Source organism: Eptesicus fuscus, chromosome 22, assembly GCF_027574615.1.
Source record: "Eptesicus fuscus isolate TK198812 chromosome 22, DD_ASM_mEF_20220401, whole genome shotgun sequence".
Classification (NCBI taxonomy): Eukaryota; Metazoa; Chordata; class Mammalia; order Chiroptera; family Vespertilionidae; genus Eptesicus; species Eptesicus fuscus.
This window is the reverse complement of record NC_072494.1, coordinates 12,332,582-12,359,423: the sequence shown is the minus strand read 5'-3', so window position 1 is coordinate 12,359,423 and position 26,842 is coordinate 12,332,582. Positions and strand designations below refer to the sequence as shown.

The 26,842-nt window shown below is 51.4% G+C and overlaps 2 protein-coding genes across 2 annotated transcripts; both read right to left on the bottom strand.

Moving 5' to 3' along the window:
• Nucleotides 1-6,166: 6,166 nt before the first annotated feature.
• On the bottom strand, nucleotides 6,167-7,823 carry S100A12 (S100 calcium binding protein A12). The gene is made up of 3 exons (XM_028154230.2): nucleotides 7,741-7,823; nucleotides 6,878-7,036; nucleotides 6,167-6,390 (listed from the first exon to the last, which is right to left on the bottom strand). The coding sequence occupies exons 2-3, from the start codon at nucleotides 7,013-7,015 to the stop codon at nucleotides 6,241-6,243; spliced, it is 288 nt and encodes a 95-aa protein (XP_028010031.1). The 5' UTR covers nucleotides 7,016-7,036; nucleotides 7,741-7,823; the 3' UTR covers nucleotides 6,167-6,240.
• An 11,473-nt stretch (nucleotides 7,824-19,296) lies between these two features.
• S100A8 (S100 calcium binding protein A8) lies at nucleotides 19,297-20,389 on the bottom strand. The gene is made up of 3 exons (XM_008147246.3): nucleotides 20,305-20,389; nucleotides 19,644-19,806; nucleotides 19,297-19,505 (listed from the first exon to the last, which is right to left on the bottom strand). The coding sequence occupies exons 2-3, from the start codon at nucleotides 19,782-19,784 to the stop codon at nucleotides 19,377-19,379; spliced, it is 270 nt and encodes an 89-aa protein (XP_008145468.1). The 5' UTR covers nucleotides 19,785-19,806; nucleotides 20,305-20,389; the 3' UTR covers nucleotides 19,297-19,376.
• Nucleotides 20,390-26,842: the final 6,453 nt, after the last annotated feature.

The following is a 26,842-nucleotide window of genomic DNA, read 5'->3' as shown; positions in this document are numbered from 1 at the left end:
AACTCTCTGGTGCTTCTACCCCTGCACTCCCAACACGGAATCGGAGCCCCTTATCAGCAAGTCTGACAGGGCCCAGAAGGCAAGGACTATGGCTCACTGGCAGCATGTCCCAGGTGCCAGCAGGGAGCAAGCTGCCAGGGAGCCTTACTGAGTGAAGGTGGGTGGTCCGAGGCCTGATGGAGCTGGAGGGTGAGGGGGGGACAGCTTTGGGCATTAGGGGCACGCCCATGTGGGACCTAACGGCTGGGAGAGGGGGGGACAGCAGGATGGCGGGGGTCAGAGCTTCTAGAAGCCGAATTCTCCCTTTGCCACATTGCTCTGCCAGCTCATTCTGAGAGTAGGAGATTGTTCTAGACCCAGGGGAAGGCCTGGTAGCAAGCCACTTTACACAGCCCCGTGGGGTTTTCCTTAAGCGTGTTTAAGGGAGCTGGTCACGGTGGGTTAGCCCCTCCCATCCCATGAGCCCCTCTCAATCCAAGAAAACTGGTTCTGTGGAGTAGAGGAGAGCTGACCTCTTCCTTGAGATAGGGAGCAAGAGTGTCAGGGTCAAGGTTAAGGTTCCGCCCCAGGTGAGAACGGGTGGCTACCCCTGGGGTTTTGAGAATGCATCCTTTGGGAAATAACTTTGGGGTCTCCCTGGCATCCAGGAACAGAGAGCCTGTCATCGGAGGACCCTGCTTCCTTTCGCTGTGGAACCTGAACTTCTGGATGGCTTTTGGGAGGGATGAGGAAGCAACAGTGGAGGCCTAAGCTGCCGGACTCTGCCCAGACGCTCCGGGGCCTGGGCGATGCTCCCGGAACTAGGGGACAGATGACTGAGCACATCACTCACTGGTTGGTCCACTCATACACTCACTCAACAGGCACTAATCGTGGGCTCACTGTATGTCAGGCGCTATAATGGTCAGAGGGGCCCCAGGGTGAATAAGGCTTCAACAGGGGACTCCCAGGCCTGCAGGACAGCTCCTCAGATCAGTCTGACACAGAAGAGGAAAGACCAGAGAGGCGAGAAGTTCCCTAAGACTTTGAGGTGGGAAGGCTGTCCTTCGTCTGGGCTATAGAGGTAAAAGGCAACGATGAGAGTAGCTTCAAGCATGGGGGCAGCAGGCGTCCCCCCAAAACCATGCAGGTGCTTGAGACAGAGGAGAACATGTGTGCGCGGGCCTGAAAGTGGACAGAGGTGGGGTCTGGGCAGGAATGAGGAGCCTCAGGTTCAAGAGGAAGAGGAAAGTGGGCAGATGCTAGGCCACAGCAGGAGAAGGAGGGCAGGAGCAGTGGGGGGTGGAGGGGGTTAGGGAGGGAACGATGTGATCACTGGCATTTAGAAGAGTCTCCTGTGGGGTGTGGATTTGGGGTGGGAATGAGACCAACAGCACAAAGCCCAGGAGGGGGCTGCACCATCATCCAGGGGGCACTTCTCAGAGAAGATGGATTCAGCCGGGATCTCCAATACCCCAGGCCCCATCCCAACAAGGGGTCCATGCCCCACAACCCCTGGAGGATAAAGAAGATCATTTTGTGCTGTTTCCCAAGACCTTGCCTCAGCTTTCACCAGCCCGCTGAGGCAATCTTACACAACCCTGACTCTGAAACAAACACCAGAAAGCAACCTCAGGGTTCTGCCCTGCCTCCCAGCAGTTGCTGAAAACTTACGCTTTAGAAAGCCCATGTCATGGATTTTGACATGCCCGTGGCCACAGTGACAGCAGGACTGACACAACTGGTTGCTCAAGTTCTGTTGCCTCTTGGGGTTCAGGCCTGAAACAATCCCTCCACCCCAAGTCTTCCGTCAGATCCTGGGCCAGATAGGACCCCAGTCTCCCTCTCCTTACCCTACCCCGCTACCCTCAAAGTATCACAGACCCCTCCCATCCACAGGAGGAGGGATGATTGATATGATTGACAACTGGAGGAGATCATTCTGGCTCTGTGCGGAGGAGGGATGGGGGCCAGTCTGAGGGCTGCCGTGGGACTAACTGAGCCTTAACTTTGCATCCTCAAGGAGCCCTCCTCAGTCTCACGGGGCAACAGACACCCAAGCAGATATGTTCAATACTATGCTGTGGGAAACAGAAAAGCGAAGGTGGGTGATGAGCAGACACCCTGGGGGTTCAGAGCAGGTGTTTCTGATGCCTTCTTGGCTGGGCTGCAATGGGGGGAGGCAGGAGTAGGGGGTGGGGAGAGACACAGGAAGGGTGAGGAAGCTTCCTCGGGTTGATGCCAAGGTGAGATTTGCAAGGGCAGAACTTGAACCTCTGTGTGCCCAGAGCTGTTAGGTAACGCGAGAAATCAGAGACACACAGGAAGTTGGGTTTTTTACAGCCTAGTTTGCTTTCTCTCAACTTTTTGTTGGCCACGTTAAATGCTGAGGTCCAGCTGTTCTCGCTCCACCCTAGCCATCCCACTGAATCCCAAGCTTCTCCTGATTTCCGAGGCCCCACACCCAGGTGGGCTCGGCTTGCGGTGTGCCAGTGGCCTGCCAGAACCGTTTTCCTGCAGGGCAAGGTGGGGTACACACTGCACCCTGGAGAGTGGCACTGGTGTGCCCCATGCACACTGACGCCCTGGCCCAGAGGACACTGACAGACTAACCGTGATCACAGGAGCCCAGCAGCTTGACAGGCAGGCGAGCCCCAGGGTCCCCTGAAAACTACTCTGGATGGGAGGTGGGAATGTGAGGGTGTGTGAGTGGGAGGGGTCCCTGGAGGAGGGGACATTTGGGTGGGGCCTCTGTGGAGTTCCAGAGCTAAAGAAGCGCCCAGCAGCCTGGCGCTAGTGCAGAGCAGACACTTGACAATGTTTGTGAGTGAACGGATGGAGGGCACCTAGACACAGAGAACAGCAGGACACCGGGTACGAATCCGCGAAGTCTGACAGTTCACGGGGAACCGGGAGAATGTTCTGGAACGGCTGCAGACTGGCCAGGAGGCTGGTGGTGAGGTGCTGGAGAGGACAGGTCCAGCCTCCACGGCCCGGTGGTTCTAGCGGTCCTCGTGTCCGTTGGCTTGCTTCGCGGAACCTGCCTTTGTCAGGGGACGAGGCTGTGCCTTTTCATGGAGGGACTCGACGTCACCTCATCCCAGCTTTGCACGTTAGAGAGAAGACTGAGGTCCAGAGGAGGGAGAGGTCACGTGCTCAATCTCAGAGCCAAGAAGCAGGTGAGCCGGGCGGCTAACCTGGAGGAGGGCGCTTCTCATTGCCCTCAGGTGCCGCTGATGGATTTCGCCCAAGCTTGGGGTTCCTTCAATTTTTAAAAAATAGGATTTAAGTTTGCCGAAACCGGTTTGGCTCAGTGGATAGAGCATCGGCCTGCGGACTGAGGGGGTTCCAGGTTCGATTCCAGTCAAGGGCATGTACCTCGGTTGCGGGCACGTCCCCAGTGGGGGGTGTGCAGGAGGCAGCTGGTCAATGTTTCTCTCTCATCGATGTTTCTGGCTCTCTATCCCTCTCCCTTCCTCTCTGTAAAAAAAAATCAATAAAATATATTTAAAAAATAGGATTTAAGTTCAATTTGTGGTTTAGTTGGTCATTTTCAAACAAAATCATGGCTGGGAAATGTTTTCAAAATAGCAAATACACTGAATTTTGTTCTTGTCCGGGTTTTTTTTTCCTCTCTCTTTTTACCAGATTTGAATACTATGTCCCTCAGAAGTGATCACAGACATATGTCAGTGCATTGAGCAGGAATCCCAGTTTGCAGAACAGCAGCTGGGTCCCAACTTCCATCACCACATTGGTCCCCTTTACCCTTTACTACCCCCCACACCCTTCCTTTTGGTAACTGCCATACTGTTGCCTGTGTCTATGAGTTTCTGTTTTCTATCCCACCTATGAGTGAAATCATATGGTTCTTAGCTTTTTCTGACGGACTTAGTTCACTTAGGTCTAGTGTAGAGGCCTTTGGGGAGAGACCACACCTCACTGCTAACTGCCCTTGGTTCCTTGTCTAACACTGGTCAACCCTAACTGAACAGCTGACCCCTAAAAATAACCTCAGAGTTTGCTTTGGCTTAAAATAAGCTTCCCCTGTAGTGTCTGCAGGAAAGAGAGAGAGAGAGAGAGAGAGAGAGAGAGAGAGAGAGAGAGAGAAGCTGACCACTGACCAGCTACAACTATTACCTCCTGTATAAATTACTATCTACTGAGTGCTCACTCGGTATCCGGTGCTGTGCTAAAGTGCTTTACAAGTGCTATTAGATGATCCGACCCACAACTCTGGGAGGTGCTATTGCTATTCCCATTTCGTAGGGATTAGAGATTTTAAATAACTTGTTCAAGGTTGTTTCACAATTAGTAGGTAGTAGAACTAAGCTCTGAAAACCAGAAATTTAACTTCAATATCCACACTCTTGGCCACTAACTACCCTTTTAATCCCAAGAATTGCACTGAATAAACAGAAGGACAAACTTACCCTCACCCCCAATATAAAGCTCTCCTTCTTCTCACTTTCCCTCAAATCTGTCAGACCTGGCTCCAGCAAGTTACCTAATCTTTCTTTTTTTAAATCCGTTTTTATTGACTTTAGAGAGGGTGGATACAGAGATAGAAACACTGATGAGAAAGAGACATCAATAGGCGGCCTCCTGCAACCCGCCCCCCCCCCCACCACCCCGGAGGATCAAGCCCACACCTGGGTATGTGCCCTGACCTGGAATTGAACCAGTAACCTCTTGGTTCCTGGGTCAATGCTCAACCACTGAGCCACACCGGCCAGGCTGCCTAATCTTTCTTAAATTTTGTCACAAACTCTGTCCTTCTGGCCTATTCCTCCAGCTGGAGAGGGGCCGGGGACCAACCTTTGGAGGGTTTTCCAGAGCTCAAGAATGTGCCTGGCTGCTGTTCCTTTCTTCCTCTCCCCTTCTTCTCCTTCTCTTTCTCTCTTCCTTCTCCTCCTCCTCTTCCTCTACCTCCTCCTCCTCCTCCTCCTCCTCCTCCTCCTCCTCCTCCTCTTCCTTCTTTAAATTAAACTTACTGGGGTGACATTGGTTAATAAGATTATGTAGGTTTCAAGTGTACATTTCTGATACATGACCTATATATTGCATTGTGTGCCCAACTCCCAACTTCCATCACCACATTGGTCCCCTTTACCCTTTACTACCCCCCACACCCTTCCTTTTGGTAACTGCCATACTGTTGCCTGTGTCTATGAGTTTCTGTTTTCTATCCCACCTATGAGTGAAATCATATGGTTCTTAGCTTTTTCTGACGGACTTAGTTCACTTAGCATAATGTCCTCAAGGTCCATTCATGTTAATTTCCTCAAATTATGGCTTCAAGTAATATGGCTGCAAGTACATATATGATGACAAGTGTGGCCCCATTATATTTCTCTTGGCCAGGGCTACTCTGGACGATCCCTCCTTGGCCGGTCTCCCTGCTTCTACTCTTGCCTGCCTCTGGCTAGCTCTTCTCCACCAAGCCAGCCAGAGTAATCCTTTGCAAACATAAGTGACATCATCTCGATCCCTTGCTCAAAAGCCCACAGTGGCTCCCAAGTGCTCCCCAACATCTGCAGATAGGACCTGCTCCCTGCTCCCTGTAGGCGCACACCTCCCACCACCCCCACCTCAGCCCCTGCACATTGCCTTCGGTGCTGTTCTGTGAGCAAGCCAAACATCTGTTCACCCCAGGGCCTTAGCTGCTCTGCCAGGAACTCTTGGACCCCAGATAGATGCATGCTGCTCTCCTTCCTGTCTTTCAGATTTCTGCTCACGTGCATTCCTCAGTCGTCCTCTCTAAACAACACCCTTCCTCCCCGAATCTTACTTCCCCACTTTAGCTTTCTTCATATCACCTGTCATTACCTACCAGTGTATCATAATATATATGGCTGCAAGTTTCCTTGATGTACCCCCACCACTCCCCATCCCCTCCCCCACCCCATTTGTTTATCTATTTATTTTCTATCCCCTCCCCACTAGAATGCAAGCCCCAAGAGGACAGAAACGTTGTGTCTTTGGTCTCTGGCTATCATAGGATATTTGTAGAATGAATGAATAAATGCATACGTGGCGGACATTTAATAAGTAGGTGGTGAACAAATGAACAGAGAAGGGGGTCTCAGGGGTCTAAAGGAGTCCTGTCAGAATAGCAGGGGTAAGTTGTCATCAAGTTTGAAAGCCATGGACATGGAAAGAAAAGAAGTGCACAGACACGGTTAAGAACTTTTCAAGAGTACATTTATTAACTCTCACTTCCCTCCGTTCTTCTTGCAGACATTGCTGGGGAAAAGCCACTCAGTGGTGGTGCTCATCGTGGATATTGTCATGGGCAGTCATCAGCACCCTGGCCACCAGGACCACGAACTCATTAAAGGTGACCTGTCCATTTCCATCAGCATCCAGTTCTTGGAATATTTTGTCAATGGTGGCTTGATCTTTGGTGTTCTAGGAGAAGGGGACAGCAGACACAGTGAGCTCAGACCCTCCCCCTTTCTCATCCTCAGAGCTCAGCTTAGGGAGGCCCAGGGACATTCATTCATTGGCCAAAACTGTGTTGGAGAATCCAATGTTACGAAACAGAAGGCAGAGAGAGGCAACCGTCATGAGCCATCCTAGAATCACACAAGTCTTGACCTGGAAGGTTCTCTGTAGTTCACTAATCCACCCGCCCGCCTTTCTCCACCTCACCTACGTGCAAACACTTCCAGAGCGGGAGAGAGTACAGCCTGAGGGGACAGAGTGAGTTAGCCCAGAGAGGGAGGTGGGGCCCTTTCCCCCCAGCATGGGGAGAGCTTCTTTGGGTGCTGAAATTGGGGATGAACCCACCCAAGTCCTTGTTTCTCCATCATCCAGTCCTTGCCACTGTCCTCAATGTGAAGGGGGATGCGGGGGGAGGGGAGGGGGGGAGTTCACCATGATGGGCGTCACCCACCTTGATTGTGTTCACAAGTTCCTTTGTGATCAGCTGCTTCAGCTCACGCTTGGTGAGGGTGTCAAAATCTCCCACCCGAGCTGAGTACTGGTGGAAGACGTTGATGATTCCCTCCATGTGGTCTTCCAGCTTAGTCATCTTCTCAAACCTCAGGTTAACCTTCAGGAGACAAGGCAGGTCTAGGACAGTTCCTCCCTCACCCGCCCCCCCTTCAACCCCCCTCTCCCTTCTCTTTTTGCATTGAAAGTTTAAACCACGGATGGCTTCCCCCTGCGTCTGCTTTGTGATCTCTCTGCTCTTCATTTGTGGATTGGATGAGGGAGGACATCTAATACCATCTAACGTTGAAAAGAATCAGCCTCAACTGTCACAGTGGCCCCTGTCCCCGTAAGTCCTGGATAGTATAACCAGAGGGTGTTGCTCACTCAGCTGGGAAGGGTTCTGTGGTTCCCCAGCTGTTCCTTTTCCCCAAGTGAAAGGCCACGGGTCCCTTATAGACATTCACCAGCCCGCCCACCTTTGCCATCCCAAGACCTGAGACTGGGTCCACCTAGCTCATCCCTAAGTCCTGAGTCTGGGTCCACCTCGCTCAGCAAGAGCTGTTCTCCTTGGTCCAAAATGCAGTCAGCTCTTTACTCCAGAAGGTACATAAATGTCTAACCATTATGGTGTACACCTGAAACTAATATTGCATGTCAACTGTAATTGAAAAATAAAATTTAAATGAAAAAAAAAAATTTAATGTAGTCAGCCCAGAGGAGCTCCAGCAAGTGGAAGGTTGTGGCTTCCAACAGCCTGCAACGTGGCCCCCTGCCGTCACCACTCTGAGGACCCCGAGGGCCCAGCAAGGAAAGGACACTTACCCTCAATGCACAGGAGTGTGGAGCTCTGGCAAGAAGTCAGCAGGTGAGGGACACCCAGCCGGGAAGGTTTTTATAAGGCACTCCAGCTTCCCCTTTGACCGCAAGTGAGGAAACTTCTCTGATTCACCCGCCTTGAGGCAATAGCTGGTACATACTCTGTTGCTCAATACAAAGTTCAAACTTGTGGCAAAGCTCAGGTTGTACCCATCACACCCCTGCTCATCCTGAAACAGAACTTCCAACCGCACCCCATACACACACACACAAGTGCCTCACACATTTCTCAGCTCTAGGGCAGGACCCAGCCTTCAGCTCTAACCCAGTCCCCTGCTTCCTAATAAAAGGTCAGGGGAGCATGTTTCACTGCTTAGGTGGCTACTACCTGAAAAGGAAGGACTGGGAGAGGCATTTGCTGTGTCTGTTACCCCCAAAATAATAACGATGATAAAAACGAAGTGAGCGTGTAATCCTGACACAGAAAAGGGATGTTGGTAATAAAACTAAGGAAATCTGAATAAAGTACGAAATTTAGTTCATAATAATATACCAAGAGCAGTTCACTAATTGTAACAAATGTACCAGATGAACGTGGAATGATCACAAGCAGGGAGACGTGTACAGGTGTATGGGAACTGCCTATATTATCTCCTCAATTTTTGCCTTAAATCGAAAATGCTTCTAAAAGCCCTGGCCAGTTTGGCTCAGTGGATGGAGTGTCAGCCTACGACTGAAGGGTCCCAGTTCGATTCTGGTCAAGGGCACATACCTCAGTTACAGGCTCAGTCCCGTGCAGGAGGCAGCCAATCAATGTGTCTCTCTCATCGAAGTTTCTCTCTGTCTCTTCCCCTCCCTTCCACTCTCTCTAAAAATAATGGAAAAATATCCTCAGGTGAGGAATAATAATAAAAAAATAATAATAACAACAATAATAATAAAGTTAAAAATAAATAAAATGCTTCTAAAAATTAAAGTCTATGTGTTGTTGAAAGCAAGCATGTATTGAACACTTACGACATGCCAGACACTGCTTGACACCACCTTCCCTTAGTTCTCCAGAGAGCCCTGGGGGGCATGCGCATAGTGTGCCCATTCTGCAGATGAAGGAAATGAGTTTAGAGAGGCTAAGTAACTTTTTAAAAAATATATTTTATTGATTTTTCACAGAGAGGAAGGGAGAGGGATAGAGAGTTAGATAGAAACATCGATCAGCTGCCTCCTGCACACCCCCTACTGGGGATATGCCCGCAACCAAGGTACCTGCCCTTGACTGGAATCGAACCTGGGACCTTTCAGTCTGCAGGCTGATGCTCTATCCACTGAGCCAAACCGGTCAGGGAGCTAAGTAACTTTTTAAAGTGCCAAACCCTAATTGGTTTGCTCTCAAAACCTCTGCCATTGTTGCCATTTTCCTCCTAAAATAAGAATAGTTTTTTAGTTATTAAAAAAATAATACCGGCTCATAATTTTTGGTAGATGCAGACACTCTTATCAGACCCTGCTTTTTTTCTTCCCATTTCCCCCCTAATGCAGTCAACTCTTGATTAGCCTTTAAAGAATTCTTTCCTTGATGTACTCCTACCACTCCCCACCCCCACCCCCACATGGAAAGTCCCTAGGTTCAGGGTCAGAGCAGCACAAATTCCGTGATGCCCTCTTGGAATTTGGTATTAGATGGGTTCAGACACCTTCCTAAATCACAACACTGAGAATTCACCTCACAGGGCCCAGGTGGGGAGTACTGAATGGGGTTCAGGCCAAGATTGGAACCCAGATCCCACAGTGGGATGGGGTCTGATGCAAGGCTGCTTTGCAGGCCACAGTGGGGATGGGAATGGGGGTCAGTTCTGTGCCCTTGGGCAAGCCCTTGGCTTCTGTGAGCCCCTTTCTTCATTTGTGTGGTCATCTCACTGGCCTCATTTAGTTCCCAGAATTGCGACTGAGGCCCAACTGGGAGACTATGTGAGAAAGTGCTTAAAAACAATGAACTCAGAGGGAGGGTTGGGGAGGGTGGGAATAAAGGGGAGAGATCAACCAAAGGACTTGTGTGCATACATATGAGCCTAACCAGTGGTCAAGGACAACAGGGGGGTGGGGGCATGCGTGGGGAGGGGTGTGGGATGGGAATGGGGAGATGAGGACAAAAACGTGATACCTTAATCAATAAAGAAATTTAAAAAAAGAAAAAGAAAAAGAATGACGTGTGATGTTTAAATCATACTTTTGCCCTTACCCACTGATCATGGATGTGGATCGTTCAGACTGGCTAGCATATATGTGAGTCCAGAGCCCGCCTTCCAGGGGCCTGGTCACTGGCCACTAGGAGTCTCCTACAAGTGACCTTCCTCCTCTGTGTCCTGACAGTGGTCCCGGGGTGGAGGGGCCTACATGCTGGTCTTCCCCCTGCGGAAGCTGCCCTTGGCCCCCTGAGCACCAGCCCAGCATCTGTGCCACCCAACGAGGCCTTTGGGGAGACAAGGAAGCCAACACACAGCAGGTGCCTGGCACAGGTCCTGGCACGTAGAATCATGCCACTTGCCTGACCTTCCTCCCTCCTCCCATCTGCACCCCAAGGAAAAGGCAGGATTGGCCCCCCGGGGAAAGCTCAAGCCCTGGGGATGCTCCCTCCAGCTCCATGGTGAGTGTCCCGCTGCTGGCCTGGGCGTTTCCGGGGGAGTTCCTGAGACCTGTGGCCTGGCTGTCACCTGGACCGGTCCTGCCGCTCCCACTTGACAGAAACTGCTCCAGGGTGGGACTGTGCAGAAAGGCTGATGCTTGGGGCAGCCAAGGAGGCTGAAAAGGGTGGGAAACTCCCCTGCTGACAGTTTGACGGAGATGACACTACAGTGGTGAATGCAAGCCATTAGACATTTGTCAAAACCCATAGATGTGCGAGGCAAAGAGTGAGTCATCGTGTGGACTGTGGACTTGAGTTATTAACGATGTATGAATGTTGGCTTGATTGGACCAAATGCAGCACACTAATGCAAGGTGTCAATAAGAGGGGCGCTGGGAGAGGGAAGGCCAAGGGGGATGTGGGAACTACTTCCTGCGCAATATTTCCGTAAACCTAAAACTTCCTCTAAAACATAGTCTACTGCTTCATTAAAAAATTACTGCTGCACTTAAAACCACAAGTAGTAAGAGCATGCTACAGGGCAAGGAGGAAACTTTTCAAATAAGTTTTGAGCCAAATTGATAACAGACTCACTTTTACAACTAGAAATACTATGTGTATCCTTAAAACAGACTTTCACCTTCAAAGGGAATTAAACTAAATGTGATCATGTAAATACCCTGAACAGCATATCAAGATAACTTCAGCCCGGCTGGTGTGGTTCAGTGGCTGAGCATCCACCTATGAACCAGGAGGTCACTGTTTGATTCCCAGTCAGGGCACATGCCCAGGTTGCAGGCTCGATCCCCAGTGTGGGGCGTACGGGAGGCAGCCCATCGATGATTCTCTCTCACCATTGTTGTTTCTATCTCTCTCTCCCTTTCCCTTCCTCTCTGAAATCAATAACAATATATATTTTTTAAAAAGATAACTTCAAATTTTCATAATGTAAAGAAACAATGGGCCAGCTGGGAAATCTGAATAGGGGGTATATGGGAGTTTCTTGTACTATACGTGCAACTTTTCTGTAAGTTTGGAATTCTATCCAACTAAATTACATCAAATTAAATTATATCAAAATTAAAAATTACCCCCCCACACACAAAGTACTCATGGCAACCACGGGACTCTGTTAGTCACACCCAAATAGTGGGGTGGGGCACACCAGAACTGAAGGTGGGGCGGGGTGACCAGATGGGGCAGGATCGCAGCCCACCAAGGTGGGTTTACCCCCCAAGTTAGCCTGGAGACTGCCCTCAAAGAGACACCTTCTCTAACGTTACCCTCTCCAGGAGGGACATGAACTCTCAGGTAAGCAAGGCGAGAGAAAAAGAAGGTGATGGTGCTTTAAAGGATGGGAGACTGGATCTAAAGGGATTCCATCTCTGGACCTCTGAGCAATGGTGAGGAGCGAGGAGGGCATGGGTCTTCACCTGGCACAAACTTCCTTGCCCTTTATATCTGCTAGTCGCTGGCTGGCAGGCGCTGGGGGAGGCCACCATGAACTGGACAGACACTGTCCTGCCCTCAGTGAACTTACAGTCTGGGGAGGAGGCAGAGTCCCAGCAGGTGCCTGGTGGTTGGGGAGAGAGAGAGGTGGCAGAGCCAGAAAGCAGAGAATGAAATACATCGCCAGCCCTACCCTCAAGCCGGAAGCCAATTTAGTGAAGATCTTTGTGCCTTGGGGGTAGGGAGATGTGGGAAGGAAGTCTTCTCCCTAAGCTATTCTGGGATGCAAAGCCAGTCACTGGGTGGATTTCCAAGAAGGACCTCAGGGTTTTCAGGAAGTGAGACAACAATCCCTCTGTGTCTTCCCCATTCTCCCGCTACAATCCCCGAACTTGGCAATGAGAAAGCTACCGAGTTGGATGAGGATGATCACCACCGAAGCACCAAGGCTAGGAAGAGGTTATCAAGGCCTCAGAAATAAAAAAAATGTGCAAGTCTAACCTGGGAATCTGCATTCAGCATCTCAGACTCCCCTGCATGCTTGGTTAGCATAGTTGCCATGGCAACATGGACTGTAAGAAGCAGAGTCCCAGGTCCCAGGGCCCCACACAGGGCAGCACTGAGGCCTGGCCATGGACCCGGACGCCCATGCAGTGCGCCCCCACAGCAGTGGGCTAGGTTCGTCCCTAAACCTGCACCTCCCGCCTTCAGGAGCCACACCGTCCATGCAACGGCTCTAGAGGGACAGGTGAGTGAGACCCTGGCTCCCCGCCCTCCGCCATGGAGAACTGCACCGTCCCCCTCAGTGCAGTAGGAAAGCCCCTGAGGGGTTCGGGCCGTTCAGGGACGGGGAGGCCACAAGAGGAGAAACTGGACAGATGGGAGCATGAGAACTGATGGGGAAAATAAGATCCGTGTAATGGGGCTCCATCCTAACACAATGACAGTTCGGACCCCCGTCCAGCTTACTCAGCATTGTGGCCTGCTTTGTTCTCCCAGAACAAATGTTGAACACACGCTGACTGACGTGGGGCAAGGCTGTAATCCTATTAGGAAATCAGGTGTGGCAGAGACTGTCCAAGCCACTGCTTCCTTCCCTTTTTCCCTCTCGGGAGAAAACAACTCCTTTCTACAGCTTTATTCAGGTATAATTAACACACAAAAAAATCCCTGCACGCGCTTAATGGGCACAATTGGATGAGTTTGGACATGTACATGCACCCGTGATGCCATCACAACAGTAAACACAGCCATCGCCTCCTACGCGACCGAGGGCCTTTGCTTCTGTGGTGAGAGCACTCAGCACGGCATCTACCCTCTTACCAAATGTTTAAGTGCACAAACCCGTATTGTTGACTGTGCCCTGTGGACCTGCAGGTCTCTGCAACACCTTCGTCTTGTGTAACTGGAGCGCTGCACCCACTGAACCATGGTAGTCACCGCTTCCTGGGAGGAATCCAGTCACAAGGGACGAGACCGCCTGAAGAGCTCCTGCAGCGGCTTACCTTTTGTTTGTTGATTTTTTTCCCTTCTTTACGATTACATTCCGGATCTTTTTAAATAAATAGGTTAAAAACTGATTTTAGAGAGAAGAAGGGAGAAAGGGAGAGAGAGAGAGAGAAACATCCATCGGCTGCCTTCTGCACAACCCCTACTGGGGGTTGAGCCCGAAACCTGGACATGTGCCCTGAGAGACTGTCAAAACATTTAAGTTAAGCATTTGTCAAATGTCAGGAATCAAACTGGAGACCTTTCGGTGCACAGGCCAACACTCAGCCAACTGAGCCACACCAGCCAGGCCACATTCCGTATCTTTTAGAGACATGCACGGACTGTATGCAGCACATACGTTTATGTCAGATGAAATAAAACATCAAACACCTGCAAATGTACAGGGTGTGTTTAGGCCCTGGGCAGATACCAGGTGATTGACAGAATACTCCAGAGAGCAGAGAAGGAAAATAAAGAATTTTTTGTTTGCTAAAAAAAAATTCAATTCTGTGAGAGCCCCTAGACAAGCTAGCGGAGCATCCCGGTGTGCTTCAGGAATGATATTTTAGCATCTCTGCCTCACACCCCGAGTTTTTAAACACACTGACCCTCTTCCCAGAGAAGGGGGCCTGACCCCCAGTGCCTGAGTCCGAGGGTGCTGGGAATGAGGTCACCCTGTAGCTCTGAGCCAACCTTCAGGGCGGGTGGCCGGGCCAGTGAGGTGCCGGGAGAGAGTGTGGTTGGTAGGAGTTGACATTAAGGCCTCAGGGGATCAAGCATTGCAGGGAGGACTAGGTCTTGGCTGAGAAAATTAAAAGTGGCAGACATCAGAGGGAGGAGGGAGGAGGGGTCCTAAGATGCTCCCAGGGCCCTGGTGGGCTTTGTGTAGGGAGAGCCCCCATAGCCACGGTGAGAACAGAGGCCACGCGATGTGTGCTAGAGCTGTGGGGCTTACGTGGCCCCAGTGGCATTTCCTAGACCCTGGGAGGCGGTCAGTGCTGCGCCTGGAGAAAGAGCCCGGGCCCGATGTTGCACCAGGCAGGCTTGCCCAGGCCCAGTCATGGCGGGGCCGTCCACAGAGGGCTCATGCTGAAGGCTCCTGGCTTCATTGGAGTCACTGAGGCTAGTTCCAGAAGGGAAGAAAAGGCTCCTGTCTAAAGCAAGAGGGAAAACACACACCTCATTTGAGAAAATGACTAAGGGCCCTGTTCAGGCCCGGGGCACCAGGCTGGGACTTGGAGTTCCATCAGAACGTCAATCCAGCGGGAGCTTCCGGAGCTCTGAAGGTCTGGGGAGGGCTTGAAGGAGTCCTACGGGATACCCCCGACCCCCGAACTTTGGACAGCACGAGTGGTTGGCAGGATATTCTGGAGGAAAAAGAAGACAAAGAAAGCACATCTTAAATGTGTTAAAAGGATAACTCTCTGTGAGACCCAGAATAGACAGCAGAAAAGGGAAGTGCAGGAGAAATGATTTTTGAGGTCTCTATCTCAGACTGTGAATTCTAAATTTCTGAACCTTGCCCGTGAGGAAGGGACTCAGAGTAGCTGATTTCTCCGAGTCTGAGAGTATGGCAGCGTCTTTCCTGCTCCAAGCCGGGGTGTCCAGATGCAGGCTATGGGAAGGCTATTCAGCCCGCAGAAGAAAATAAGAGATGCCAGCAAGTCAGTGTTTTTTTTTTCAGTAATGGCATTATTAGCCTCATGGGAAGAACCAAGTCCAATTTGGCGGAGGCACATTTCTAAAAATTCTGCAAGAGTAGCTGTTATTCACAAGGGAGAAAGGAAGGAGGCAGGGAAATGCAGAAACGGGGGTGCCCAGCAGGGTATTCGCTTACTTCATGTGGCCAGAGCCTCCAGAGCTCCCATTACTTCTCATTTATTTGTTCGTGTCTTATAACACCGGCTAGGGCCTCCAATACAAATTCTAAATAGAAGTGGTAATGGGGGCACCATGTCTTGTTCCATCATTAAGAGAAATGTCTATCATTTCTTTTTGTTTTTGTTGTTAATCCTTGCCCAAGGATATTTTTTCCATTGACTTTTAGGGAGAGTGGAAGAGAGAGGGAAAGACAGAGAGAAACATTGATATGAGAGAAACACATCAACTGGTTGCCTCCTGCACGAGCCCCTACCAGGGCCCAGGCTGGGGAGGAGCCTGCAACCAAGTTACGTGCTCTTGACCTGGAATCGAACCTGGGACCCTTTGGTCCACAGGCCAACACTCTATCCACTGAGCCAAACCGGCTAGGGCTCTATCATTTCTTAATTAAGTGTGATATTTATGGTTAGGTCTTAATAGATGCACCTCATGAAAGGTCTAGGACAAAAGTAGGAAAGAAATCCAGAGCATCCTATTTTGGTTAAATATTTTGCTCTGCAAAGCACAGGGGGGAAATGTCCTAGGGCAGTGGTCGGCAAACTCATTAGTCAACAGAGCCAAGTATCAACAGTACAACGATTGAAATTTCTTTTGAGAGCCAAATTTTTTAAACTTAAACTATATAGGTAGGTGCATTGTTATTAACTTAATTAGGGTACTCCTAAGCTGGCCAAAGAGCCACACTCAAGAGGCCAAAGAGCTGCATGTGGCTCGAGAGCCGCAGTTTGCCGACCATGGTAGAACAAAAGAAGATGCTGAGCGAGCTGCCCTGGATTGGAGCCCTTGCTGGGCTGGGCTGATGAAGAGGCTCTGCGTGGGCTTGGGCTGCGGGAGAGCTTCGTGCTTTCTGCTGCTAGTTGTGCCTGTTCAGCAGGAGGAAGAGGAGGCTGCTGTCCCCCGAGAGAGGTTGGGGGCAGATGGTTTGAAAGAGTTGCCCAAGGTCCGTACCCTGGCCTTCGCAGCCAGTTCAGACCGTGATTTTGCAAATTCGAGAGTTGTTTGCACAGAAACATCTACAGCTCCTAAGACTGCCAGGGAGGGACGGCCCCCAGCCCAGAAGGAAGGGGAAGTTATTACTGGAACAACACCTAAGAGGTTAAGGAACTCAAAATGCTGATCCTCTTGTTGTATTGGTTTGCTCACACCAGGAAGAAAACAAAACCCCAAAAACCCCACAGTAGTTCAAGTCCTGAGCTGTGCCTGGTGAGTCAACCCCAGAGAGAAGCTCATTCTGGCACCTTCGACCTTTGTTTATGCCCCTGGATGGAGAGACCATGCAGGAGGCGAGGACAGACCGAGAGGCCGGCAGAGGGAGGCCCTCCGTGCACACACAGGCTGGGAGCTGCCCAGAAGAGAGGGCTTTCCTGGCGCATCTTAACTAACTGAGGCTTCTCGCCTAGAGACTGTTGGGATCTAACCCTCCCTCTGCCGCTTGCTATTTTATCTTAACCTCTCCGAATCTCTTCATACACAAATGGAAATAGCGATGACCTCTTTGAGGCTTGTTACAAAAAAATAAATGAGATAAACTGTCACAAAGTCTACTGCTGAGAAGTAAAATTATCAGCACACATGGTGGGCCCATGTCAAAATTCTTATTTTAATTCATTCATGAAAGATCGGTAAAGATGTTTGTTTGTTTAAGCTGGCTTGAAGAATATTTGAGAATCTATAAAGACAGCCAGGAAAGGTGTGTCTGAGTAAGACTCTTAAGTGGGACGTGAGACACTTTCAACTTCAAAAAGAGTGATGGAAACCCTAACAGTTAGGGGTTTACCATCTCTACCAGGCTATACTATCATATTACTCCATCAAGCAGGTAAACTGGCTTTATCCACTGGGATTTGTTAGTCAAATATACTGTGTTGACCTTTGACATTTCCCAAAAGTGTCAGATGGTGGAAGATTAACAAGTGGCTGCATTTGCTTCTATTCTGCCGGACCCCAGCAGAGATCGAAGATGTAAGCAATCAACATTTTGTCTTTTTCCAGGTCTGAGATGGTATTTCCCGCTCACGCTGACACCCAGCGGAAGCCCAGCATGTGTTGGTGGCTTGCCCTCCCCTCTTCAGCCCATTGGACTTTAGGCTGAATTCCCAGGCCAGGAGGCCAGGAGATAGGCTGGGATCTGGACCCCAACAGGATGGTCTGGCTCCCCGGTGGAGGAATGTAGGGGACACCTTTCCATGGGAATAAGCTCATTTGCTCAGCTGCTAGACACCAGTCACCCAATTCCAGATCCTCCCCCTGCCTTTAGGATTTCTGTCACAACCGTGAGGAACCCGGAGTGGGGAGCCTGGGGTGGAGAACCTGACTGAAGAAGCAGGATTTCAGACAGGTCATCCTTACAAGCCCCGGAAATCGCAGTGGCCGGATCTGCCTCAATTGGTGAGCCAAGGTCTCCTTTGTGGGCCCAAATGTTGCATGGGTTTCCTGCTAAACAACTTATTTCTCAACTTCCCTCTGTCCTGTTCTTCTTTTGTAGCTGGGGAAACAGGAAACCAAATCACCTTGCTCTGGGCTACAAGCCTGCATGACTCTGCCCAGTGGTTCCTGTAATGAACACAATCCTGTTTGTAAACCACAGTCTCCACGCCTCCCGCCTCCCTGAACCTTCCAGTGATGGCCCCTCTTTCTCTAGGCGGCCAGTGCCAGTGGGGTCACCTCCCCTGCGCACCATGAGCTGAGTATCAACTGTTGAGAGCTCAAGGTCAATGCGATTCTTCACAGCCAGTGCCCATCCCGTACAGTGAAACTCCAAGGGGGCACTCTGTCACCTTCCCCATGGGTTCTGAGTGGGCTGAGTCAGCAGGCCCCCTTGGCAAACAAAATTTGATAATGATAAGTCTCTCCCTCCCACCTCTCCAGAGGGGGTTCCTCTTCAGCCCAGGCTCCTGGGGTCAGAGGCACACAGCCATCCCCCAGGGGGTTGAAGGGCCCCTGGGGTGCTTAGGCAGAGGCTCAGAACCTCATGCACACAGAGGGACCCCAAGCCTGCCTTTGTCTCCCCAGGACAGTGCACCCCAGCTTCACTGGGCAGGAGAGGAGGGGAGAGGGGTGTGGCAGCAGCAGAGAAACTGACTGGCCCTTAGCAGCATGACCCTGCGAAGTCCACCCACCCACCAAACAACAGACCATCGTGGAGTCACCGCACCCTTTATTACTAACGTCCAGCCGTAGGACCAGGGGTCTTAACCTTTTCGGGGTCTCGGACCCTCTAGAGAATCTGAGGAAAGCCAGGGAGGAATGTGCTGAGGCTCACACTCAAAAGGATGCATCCACTTCCGTTCCATTCAGAGATGTAGAGTACACCTCCATCACCAACACCACGGCCTCATCACCCCAGTGGGGGCAACAGAACATGTCCAAGGTGTGGCAAGAAACCCAGCTCAGGGCTGGGTTCTGAAATTCCCACTCACCAGGCCCTTCGATGTTTCATTGATCACCAGAGCCATCACCCCACAGGGCAGCGTTTGAGTTACAGTTCTTTGAGTTGAGTTTTATTAATGCACTGGCCTGTCTGCCATCCCTGTATCTTTTAATTGAGTTTGAGAGATTGGAAGTCAAGAGACAAGAAAAGCTTCCAAAATCTGGGCCAGGGCCTATTAGTGTTACTTATCATAGAATTCTAAACACCCACCTCCTGTCACACCACACAGAATCAGTCTCCTCTCTCTCTCTCTCTCTCTCTCTCTCTCTCTCTCTCTCTCACACACACACACACACACACACACACACACACACAAACACACTTCTATGCAGTTATTGCCCTAATTTCCCAAGAGTCTCATCTAAGACACTCAGCTGGGAATTAATATTTAGTTGAGGGAACAATAGTTTTCCTTATATCACCCTGTTTCCATATCACCCTTTGGAAGACCATTAAGCTACAGTGTCATGGGCTTTGTAGAGCCAGTGCCTCGGGGCCAGGGCTAGAAGAGACTCGGAAATCATTTAGTGGGGAAGGCAGAGAGGAAACCAGACACATGGTAAGAACGGAAAGTTCATGAGACAGGGAGTGGGGGGCAACAGAAGCTTGGTTTTGTCCCTGTGGGTTTTCCAACCCTCCCCCTCCACTCCCAAGGAGCCTCCTTCCACAAGAGGAAAGCGAGAGAGAGGCCTGAGGTATCAATCACTTTATTATTATTCAGGGACAAGTCCAGGGGCCCAGCCCCAGGCCCAGCAGCTCCAGGCCCAGCAGCTACTCCTTGTGGATTTCCTCATGGGCTGCCAGGCCCACCTTTATCACCAGCGTCAGGTACTCCTGGAAGTTGATGGCATTATCTTCATTGATATCCAACTCCCTGAACCAGGTGTCTGCACTCTTTTTCTGTCAAGACGGAGGAGAAAGAAGCAGAGTGTAAAGATCGGAGTGGCCATTTATTTACCTGGGGCAGCAGGGGGGCCAGTGGCCCCCGGCGTCATCAGAGCCAGGCAGAGAGCCAGGGGACACCCAGCCGCACCTCACCTTCATGTACTGAGGGCACTCGGCCTCTAGCAATTTCTTCAGGTCATCCCTGTAGAGGGCGTGGTCGTTCCCTTGCAGCTTGGAGTACCTGTGGTAGATCTCAATGAAGTTGTTCAGGGTGCTCTCCAGTTCCGTCAGCATGGTGCCCAAGGAGTCGCTTCACCTGGAAGGGGGAGCACAGGGGTGGGGATGGTGCCTCTGCCCACAGTGGAGTGAAGACTAAGGGGACACTCAGAAGGCTCATAACCCAAGTAATGGCTTTGTCCTGGCCCGCACCGTCCAAATAACCAAACCCAGAGGATGCTCTAGCTGTGATGAGAAGGGGCGGGACGAAATGAATCGGGGTGTGGTAGGGAGTAGGTATACACACACACACACACACACACACACACACACACACACACACACAGTGCCTGCCAACTCCATGCCCTCACCCTCTGCCCAAGAAAAGCCCAGCTTAGGAAATGAATGTGCCCTCACCTAAAAGTGCTATTGGGCTGGCTCTTTGTCCCTGTGTCACTCTTCTCCCCAGGAGGTCCGGAGCTTGGTTCAGCCCTCCCTGAGCTTTCCCTCCCTTCTCTCCCCTCTCCCCGCTCCCCAGCCTCCCCCGGGGAACCGGGGAAGCCCGGAAGTGTGGGGCCCACCAGCGCAGTCCACTTACCAGTTCTTCCTGAAACAGCGCTGAGAGTTGACAGCCTGGATGGGATGCTCAGGCTGAGTGGCGCTCCCTTTTATAGCGGCTGGGCTGGGCCGCTGCCCCAGAGGGCGAGGCAGCTACTCCCTTCCCAGGTTGCTACAGCCTCAGGTTTCCTAACCAGGTGGATGGGGCAATCAGGCAGCCTGGACATTTCTGAGGGGCGGGGGCGGGGCGGGGCGGGGGAGGGAGAGGAGGGGAAGAGGAAGGCTTTTTTCCAAGCAGTAGTGCCCGGCAGGGGAAACCAGGAAGCGGCCAGGGTGACCAGGCGCCCCCTCCAGAGTCCCCGCTCTTCCAGTTGCTAGTGTCCTGGTACCTGTGTCCTGCCTGTCATCTCTGAATGGAACGGAAGTGGATGCATCATTTTGAGTGTGCGCCTCAGCACATTCCTCCCTGGCTGTCCTCAGATTCTCTAGAGCAGGGGTCCTCAAACTACGGCCCGCGGGCCACATGCGGCCCGCCGAGGACATTTATCCGGCCCGCCCGGTGTTTTTGCCGCCGCTGCCTGTCCTGCTTAGCAGCCGACTTAGCAGTGTGCATAGGAATTTGTTCATAGTTTGTTTTTTTAAACTATAGTCTGGCCCTCCAACGGTCTGAGGGACAGTGAACTGGCCCCCTGTTTAAAAAGTTTGAGGACCCCTGCTCTAGAGGGTCTGAGACCCCATAAAGGTTAAGACCTTTGTCCTGAGGCTGGACGTTAGTAATGAAAGGTGCGGTGACTCCACGATGGTCCGTTGTTTGGTGGGTGGGTGGGTGGACTTCGCAGGGACATGCAGCTAAGGGCCATCAGTTTCTCTGCTCCTGCCCACACCCCTCCTCCCTTCCTCTCCTGCCCAGTGAAGCTGGGGTGCACTGCCCTGGGGAGACAAAGGCAGGCTTGGGGTCCCTCTGTGTGCATGAGGTTCTGAGCCTCTGCCTAAGCACCCCAGGGACCCTTCAACCCCCTGGGGGATGGCTGTGTGCCTCTGACCCCAGGAGCCTGGGCTGAAGAGGAACCCCCTCTGAAGGTGGGGTGGGGGAGGGGGCCTTTGGAGAAGCCAGAAGTGCTTCCTGTCCAAGAGGAGAAGAGGAAGTGGCCCACTCCCCAGGATTTCAGGAGGAGCAAGCTGCTGCCTAACCCAACAAAATGCCACTGAGATTAACCGGCTTCCAACGCTGAAGATTCGTCACGCCTTTCCTCTCGCTACAAAGCGCTTCACAATCACACAATCTACTTAGAGCCTCAGAACACGCTTGTCAGGAGGTGGGGCAGGGAACCCACCCAGTACAGACACGGAAGCTGAGGGCAGAGAGGCGAAGCGGTTCACCCGAAGTTTCCCAGTCTGATGGACATGTCACGGCCAGACCAGATCCTGGAGCTTGGGGCTCCAGAGTCTAATCTGACAAGAACTTGACTCTGCAGGGAAAACCCCTGTCCTCTCTCCTTCCTTCATGCATTCAACAAGGGTTTACCCTGTGCTTCTCCAGGGCCTGGGCCGCCATCGCCTCCTGGGGGAAGTAGATGGAATTAACCTTGGGCTTCATTACGTCAGTAACTTGATTGCTGTGTAACCTTGGCCAATGACCTCCCCTCTTCGTGCCTCACTAGTAGTTACCTCACTTATTTTTTGTTGTTGTTGTTTTGTTTTGTTTTATTGATTTTTTATAGAGAGGAAGAGAGAGGGATAGAGAGTCAGAAACATCGATGAGCGAGAAACATCGATCAGCTGCCTCCTGCACACCCCCTACTGGGGATGTGCCCGCAACCAAGGTACATGCCCTTGACCGGAATCGAACCCTGGGACCCTTGAGTCCGCAGGCCGACGCTCTATCCACTGAGCCAAACCGGTTTCGGCAGTAGTTACCTCACTTATTAAGTAGAGTTTTAAAATACTTCAAGTAGACCATAATAGGAGAAAATATTTGCAAATCATATATCTGACAGGAGTTAATATCCAGAATATCTAAAGAACTCTTATCACCCAACAACAACAACAACAAAACAGCAATCTGATTGAAAAATGGGCGAAGGACTTAAATAGACATTTCTCCAAAGAAGATACCCAAATGGTCAATAAGCACATGAAAAGATGCTCCACATCATCAGTCATCAGGGAAATGCAAATCAAAGCAAGACAGCACCTCATACCCAACACAACTAGAAAATAGCTATCACTATAAACAGAAAAGAAAAGCATTGGGGAGGATGGGAAGAAACTGGAACCCTTGTGCAGTGCTGGTGGGAATATGAAATGAGGCTGCCACTGTGGAAAACAGTATGATGGTTCGTCAAAAAATTAAAAACATGCCATGGCCATTGTCCCATGCACCAAAAGGTCAACGGTTCGATTCTCACTTAAGGCACATGCCTTGGTTGCAGGTCCCAACCCAGTCAGGGTGCATATGAGAGGTAACCAATCTATGTTTCTCTCTCACATCGATGTCTCTCTCTCTCTCTCTCTCTCTCTGTTTCTCTCTCACATTGATGTTTCTCTCTCCCTCTCTCTCTCTCTCTCTCTCTCGTCAAGAAAAACATATTTTTTTAAATTAAAAAAACATAATTATTGTATGATCCAGCAATTCCACTTCTGGTGTATATCCAAAATAATCGAAGGCAGGGTTTCAAAAAGATATTTGTACACCCACGTTCATAGCAGCATTACTCACAAAAGCCAAAATGTGGCAACAACTCAAGTGTCCATCCACAGATGGATGGGCAAATAAAATGTGGTGTATATATACAATGGAATACCACGCTGCCTTTCAACAGGAAGGGACTTCTGACACAGCTGCAACATGATGAACCTTGAAGACATGGTGCTAAGTGAAATAAGTCAATCACAGAAAGACAAATACTTTGTGATTCCATGTATACCATGTACCCAGTGTAGTCAAATTCATGGAGACATAAAGCAGAATGGGGGTTGTCAGGGCTGGAGGGAGGAGGAGAAGGGAGTTGTTTGTTGAGTAGAGTACAGAGGAGAGATAACAGGTCTGGAGATTGAACATGAATGTACTTACCACTGAACTGTACGCTTAAAAATGGTCAAGATGGTAAGTTGTATGTTCTGTGTATTTTGTCAAAATTCAAAATAAAAATATTTTAATGTTTCCGCCCAAAAAGAAATGGAATCTACCATGCAGTGTTGTTGTAAAGATTACTAATAGATGCAAAATATTTATGGTTTGTAGACTTTCCTTGATATGTACAATGTTTCAATAAGAAGTTCACACAAAAGTGTGTAAAGTGCTTAGAGCAGTGCGCAGCCAGCAAGCACCGCGTGAGGGCAGAGCACCAACGCTGCCCGTGAATGTGCCTGACGCCCCAGCCGGACTGTGGACCCGCGAGGACCCAGACAGACCATCCACCTCTGCTTCCCCAGCACCCAGCACAGTGCCTGGCACACACCGTAATAGCAACAGAACTCAATAATAACAACAAATAATAGCAAAATCGTAGCTAATATTTATTGGGCTTTCACCAGGTGCCACTTGCTATTGTAAGTGCTTTACTTACATTGATCCATTTAATCCTCACAACAATCCTAAGAGGTATGTACTGCCATAATTCCCACGTTACAGATGAGGAAACTGAGACCCACAGGGAGACACAACATCTAGTGCATCAAATGACTTAGGTGACTTATGACATGTTGTGACATCATCTACTTCCTGCCTCTGCCTGGAATGCCTCTTTGCCAGTCAAGTCCTCCTCATCCTTCCTGATCCAGCCCAGGCACCATCTGGTGGCCACCCCTGTGCATCCCCGAGCCTCCTTCCACCCCTGTGGACGCCGAGTTAATGCTTCTCTCCTCCGTGGTACCCAGATCCCCATGCACCACCGCATTTGCCCTGCTACATTATAATCCATCTGCTTATTGTCTGTCTTTTCTTTGAGACCTGGGGCCCCTTCAGAGCAGAAACCGAATCCCAACCCCTGGACCTGGTACATACTAGGTGCTCAGTGAATACTTGCTTGGGGTCAAAAGGAATGCGAAATTGAGTGCTTGGACTGTCCCTTATCCAAAGCCGAAGTTCCCTTTATCCCCTCCCAGCCACCTTAACTCACTTCTGGAGCAAGGCAGGGTATAAACCCACCGACCAAAGGCAGTCTCGCTTCCTTGGCAGGAGGTGAGTCAGCCTCTTCACAGGAACATAGGGCTGTCTCCGACATACGACGTGTTTTCAGCTGAGGCCGGAGCCCTTCGTGCTTAGCTCTGGCTCAGGCCCTCTCCTCTGTGAGCTGCTATAACAGCACCTGACCCCACGCAGCTCCTCATGTTTTCAAAGTGTGCTTATGGCCACTGTCTCACCTGATAACCCTGTAAAGTGGGTGTCACAGGTACAATTACCCGTATGTGACAGATGAGGAAACTGAGGCACGGGGAGTTACTCAAGCTCCTTCTTACGGGAGTGTCTTCTGCTCTGTCTGGGTGCTTAGGTGCCAAAAAGCAGGCGTTGGAACAAGCAAGCTGGCTTTTCTGAGGCTCTCCTTAGGATTTGCTCACCTGCCCGGGATGGAGCTCATGCTGACCTCTCTCAGTGGGGTGATGAGGGGGCTGGGAGAGATGATGCCTTCCCAGACCCTGACTTTCGGGAGGTGCCATTTAAAATATATATTTTTATTGATTTCAGAGAGGAAGGGAGAAGGAGAGAGACAAAGAAACATCAATGATGAGAGAGAGTTGTTGATCAGCTGCCTCCTGCACGCCCCCGACTGGGGACAGAGCCGGCAACTGGGGCATGTGCCCTTGACCGGAATTGAATCGTGACCTCCTGGTTCATAGTCGATGCTTAACCACTGAGCCACAATTGCCAGGCAGGAGTTCCCTTTTTTGAAGCCACCCCCCTGAAAATGGTGCCTGTGTGGACAGCTTTCTTCATCCAGGGATCAAGGAAAACCGTCTCCAGATGCAGAGCCCTGAGCTCCGCCCAGGATCGCGTGCTGGTCAGGGGAGCATGCTGAGCAGCGAGGGCACGAACTGTCTCCCCAGAGACGCCCCTCCAGACAGACGGCCTGGGGAGGTTCGGGGCGAGCCAGAGCCAGGCTGAGTTGCCCTGGTAGCAGAGGATGTTGGGAATTGGGCAAGCATATTGGGGGAAAGACAGAGCCCGCAATCAGGCTGTGGGTCGTGGGGCAACCTGGGGAGCAGAACCTGGCCCAGTTTACAGGAAAGAGCTCCGTCCTGGGTGTGTCCCAACAGACCCGAGCAGGCCCGGCCCGGGCTGGCGAAATCAGGACGGGCAGGTGGGCCGTGAAGAAATCCCCCCCCCCCCCGGAAGGCGAGGAGGAGGCGAGGAGCGCTGGGCTGAGGTGCCCCTAGTACTCAATGGCCTGTGAAACCCAACTCGGTTCTGAAGAAATGGGCAGGGAGAACCCCCCCTGGGCCCGGGGAGGGATGGCCTGGGTCTCTGGACGTGAGGACGAGGCCCACGGGGATTCCAAGCAGGTTCCTGTATTCCTCCCTCCAACACGGCTGACCACCCACTGTGTGCTGACCCTGGGGCGGGGGGGGGGGGTGGTGGGGGGAAGGCACATCCCTGGCTTGGTGGAGGCCGCACACAGCAGCCCCACAGGGTGCAGCAGGACGCACACCTCCTCAGGGCGGTCAAGCCCCCGGAGGGCAGGAGGGCCCCGAGGGAAGGGGGTGGGGGCCCAGCTGAGTCCCCAAAGGCAAGTGTGGCAGACGGGCAAGTGTGGAAGGGATGGCGATGGGGCCCCACCAGGGAGGGAGCAGAGGGAAAATCCCCTTCAGAGCTTGGCTGACCCGACACAAAGGCCCCCACTCAGCCCTTAGGGCGCTTCTGCCCTCTGTGAGACACAGACCCGGCTGGGAAAGAGCCAGCCAGGGCCTTAAATGACACCTCCCCCCTCAACCCCCCAGTCACCTGCACGGGAAGCAATGAGGATGACCGCCCATCATTCCCTTAAAACCCGTTGTTTCTACCACAGTAACTGGGACGCGGGTTCCCAGACAATCCTCAGAGAAGAAACCCACCAAGATGAGCCCTCGCTGAGGCAGAGGAGCCCCTCCCAGAGGGATTCTGCTCCGATTCCTGAGCTCTCGGGGAGAGAAAGAAACACAGACAACACAGACAGGGCAGGGCAGGTCTCCGCGGGGAGGGGTCGGGGCCAGGGAGGACTTGGATCCGTGAGTCACACGTAGCCCTGAGCTGGAGTATCGCCACGTCATCATCGTGTTTTATTAGTAAAACCAGACCCAGCCCTCTTTCCTCCGGGAAGACTTCCCTGATTGACAGTCACCCAAGTGCCACGAATCGCTCTTCCCCCTAACAGGCTGGATTGTGGGCTCTGCCCCGGTCCCCGTCTCTGACTCAGCTGCACAAAACCCACCTCACGGTCTACCTCCCAGACTGGCCCTGACCCCGCCACCCAGGTAATGGCCAGCATCATCTTCCTGCCCATCTGGCCCTTCCCAGGTGCTCCCTTTGCACGCTGATCCTTGGGGCTCTCACCCGGAGACAAGAGACCTTCAAACCAGGGTCCACGTCGAGTGCCTCTGCC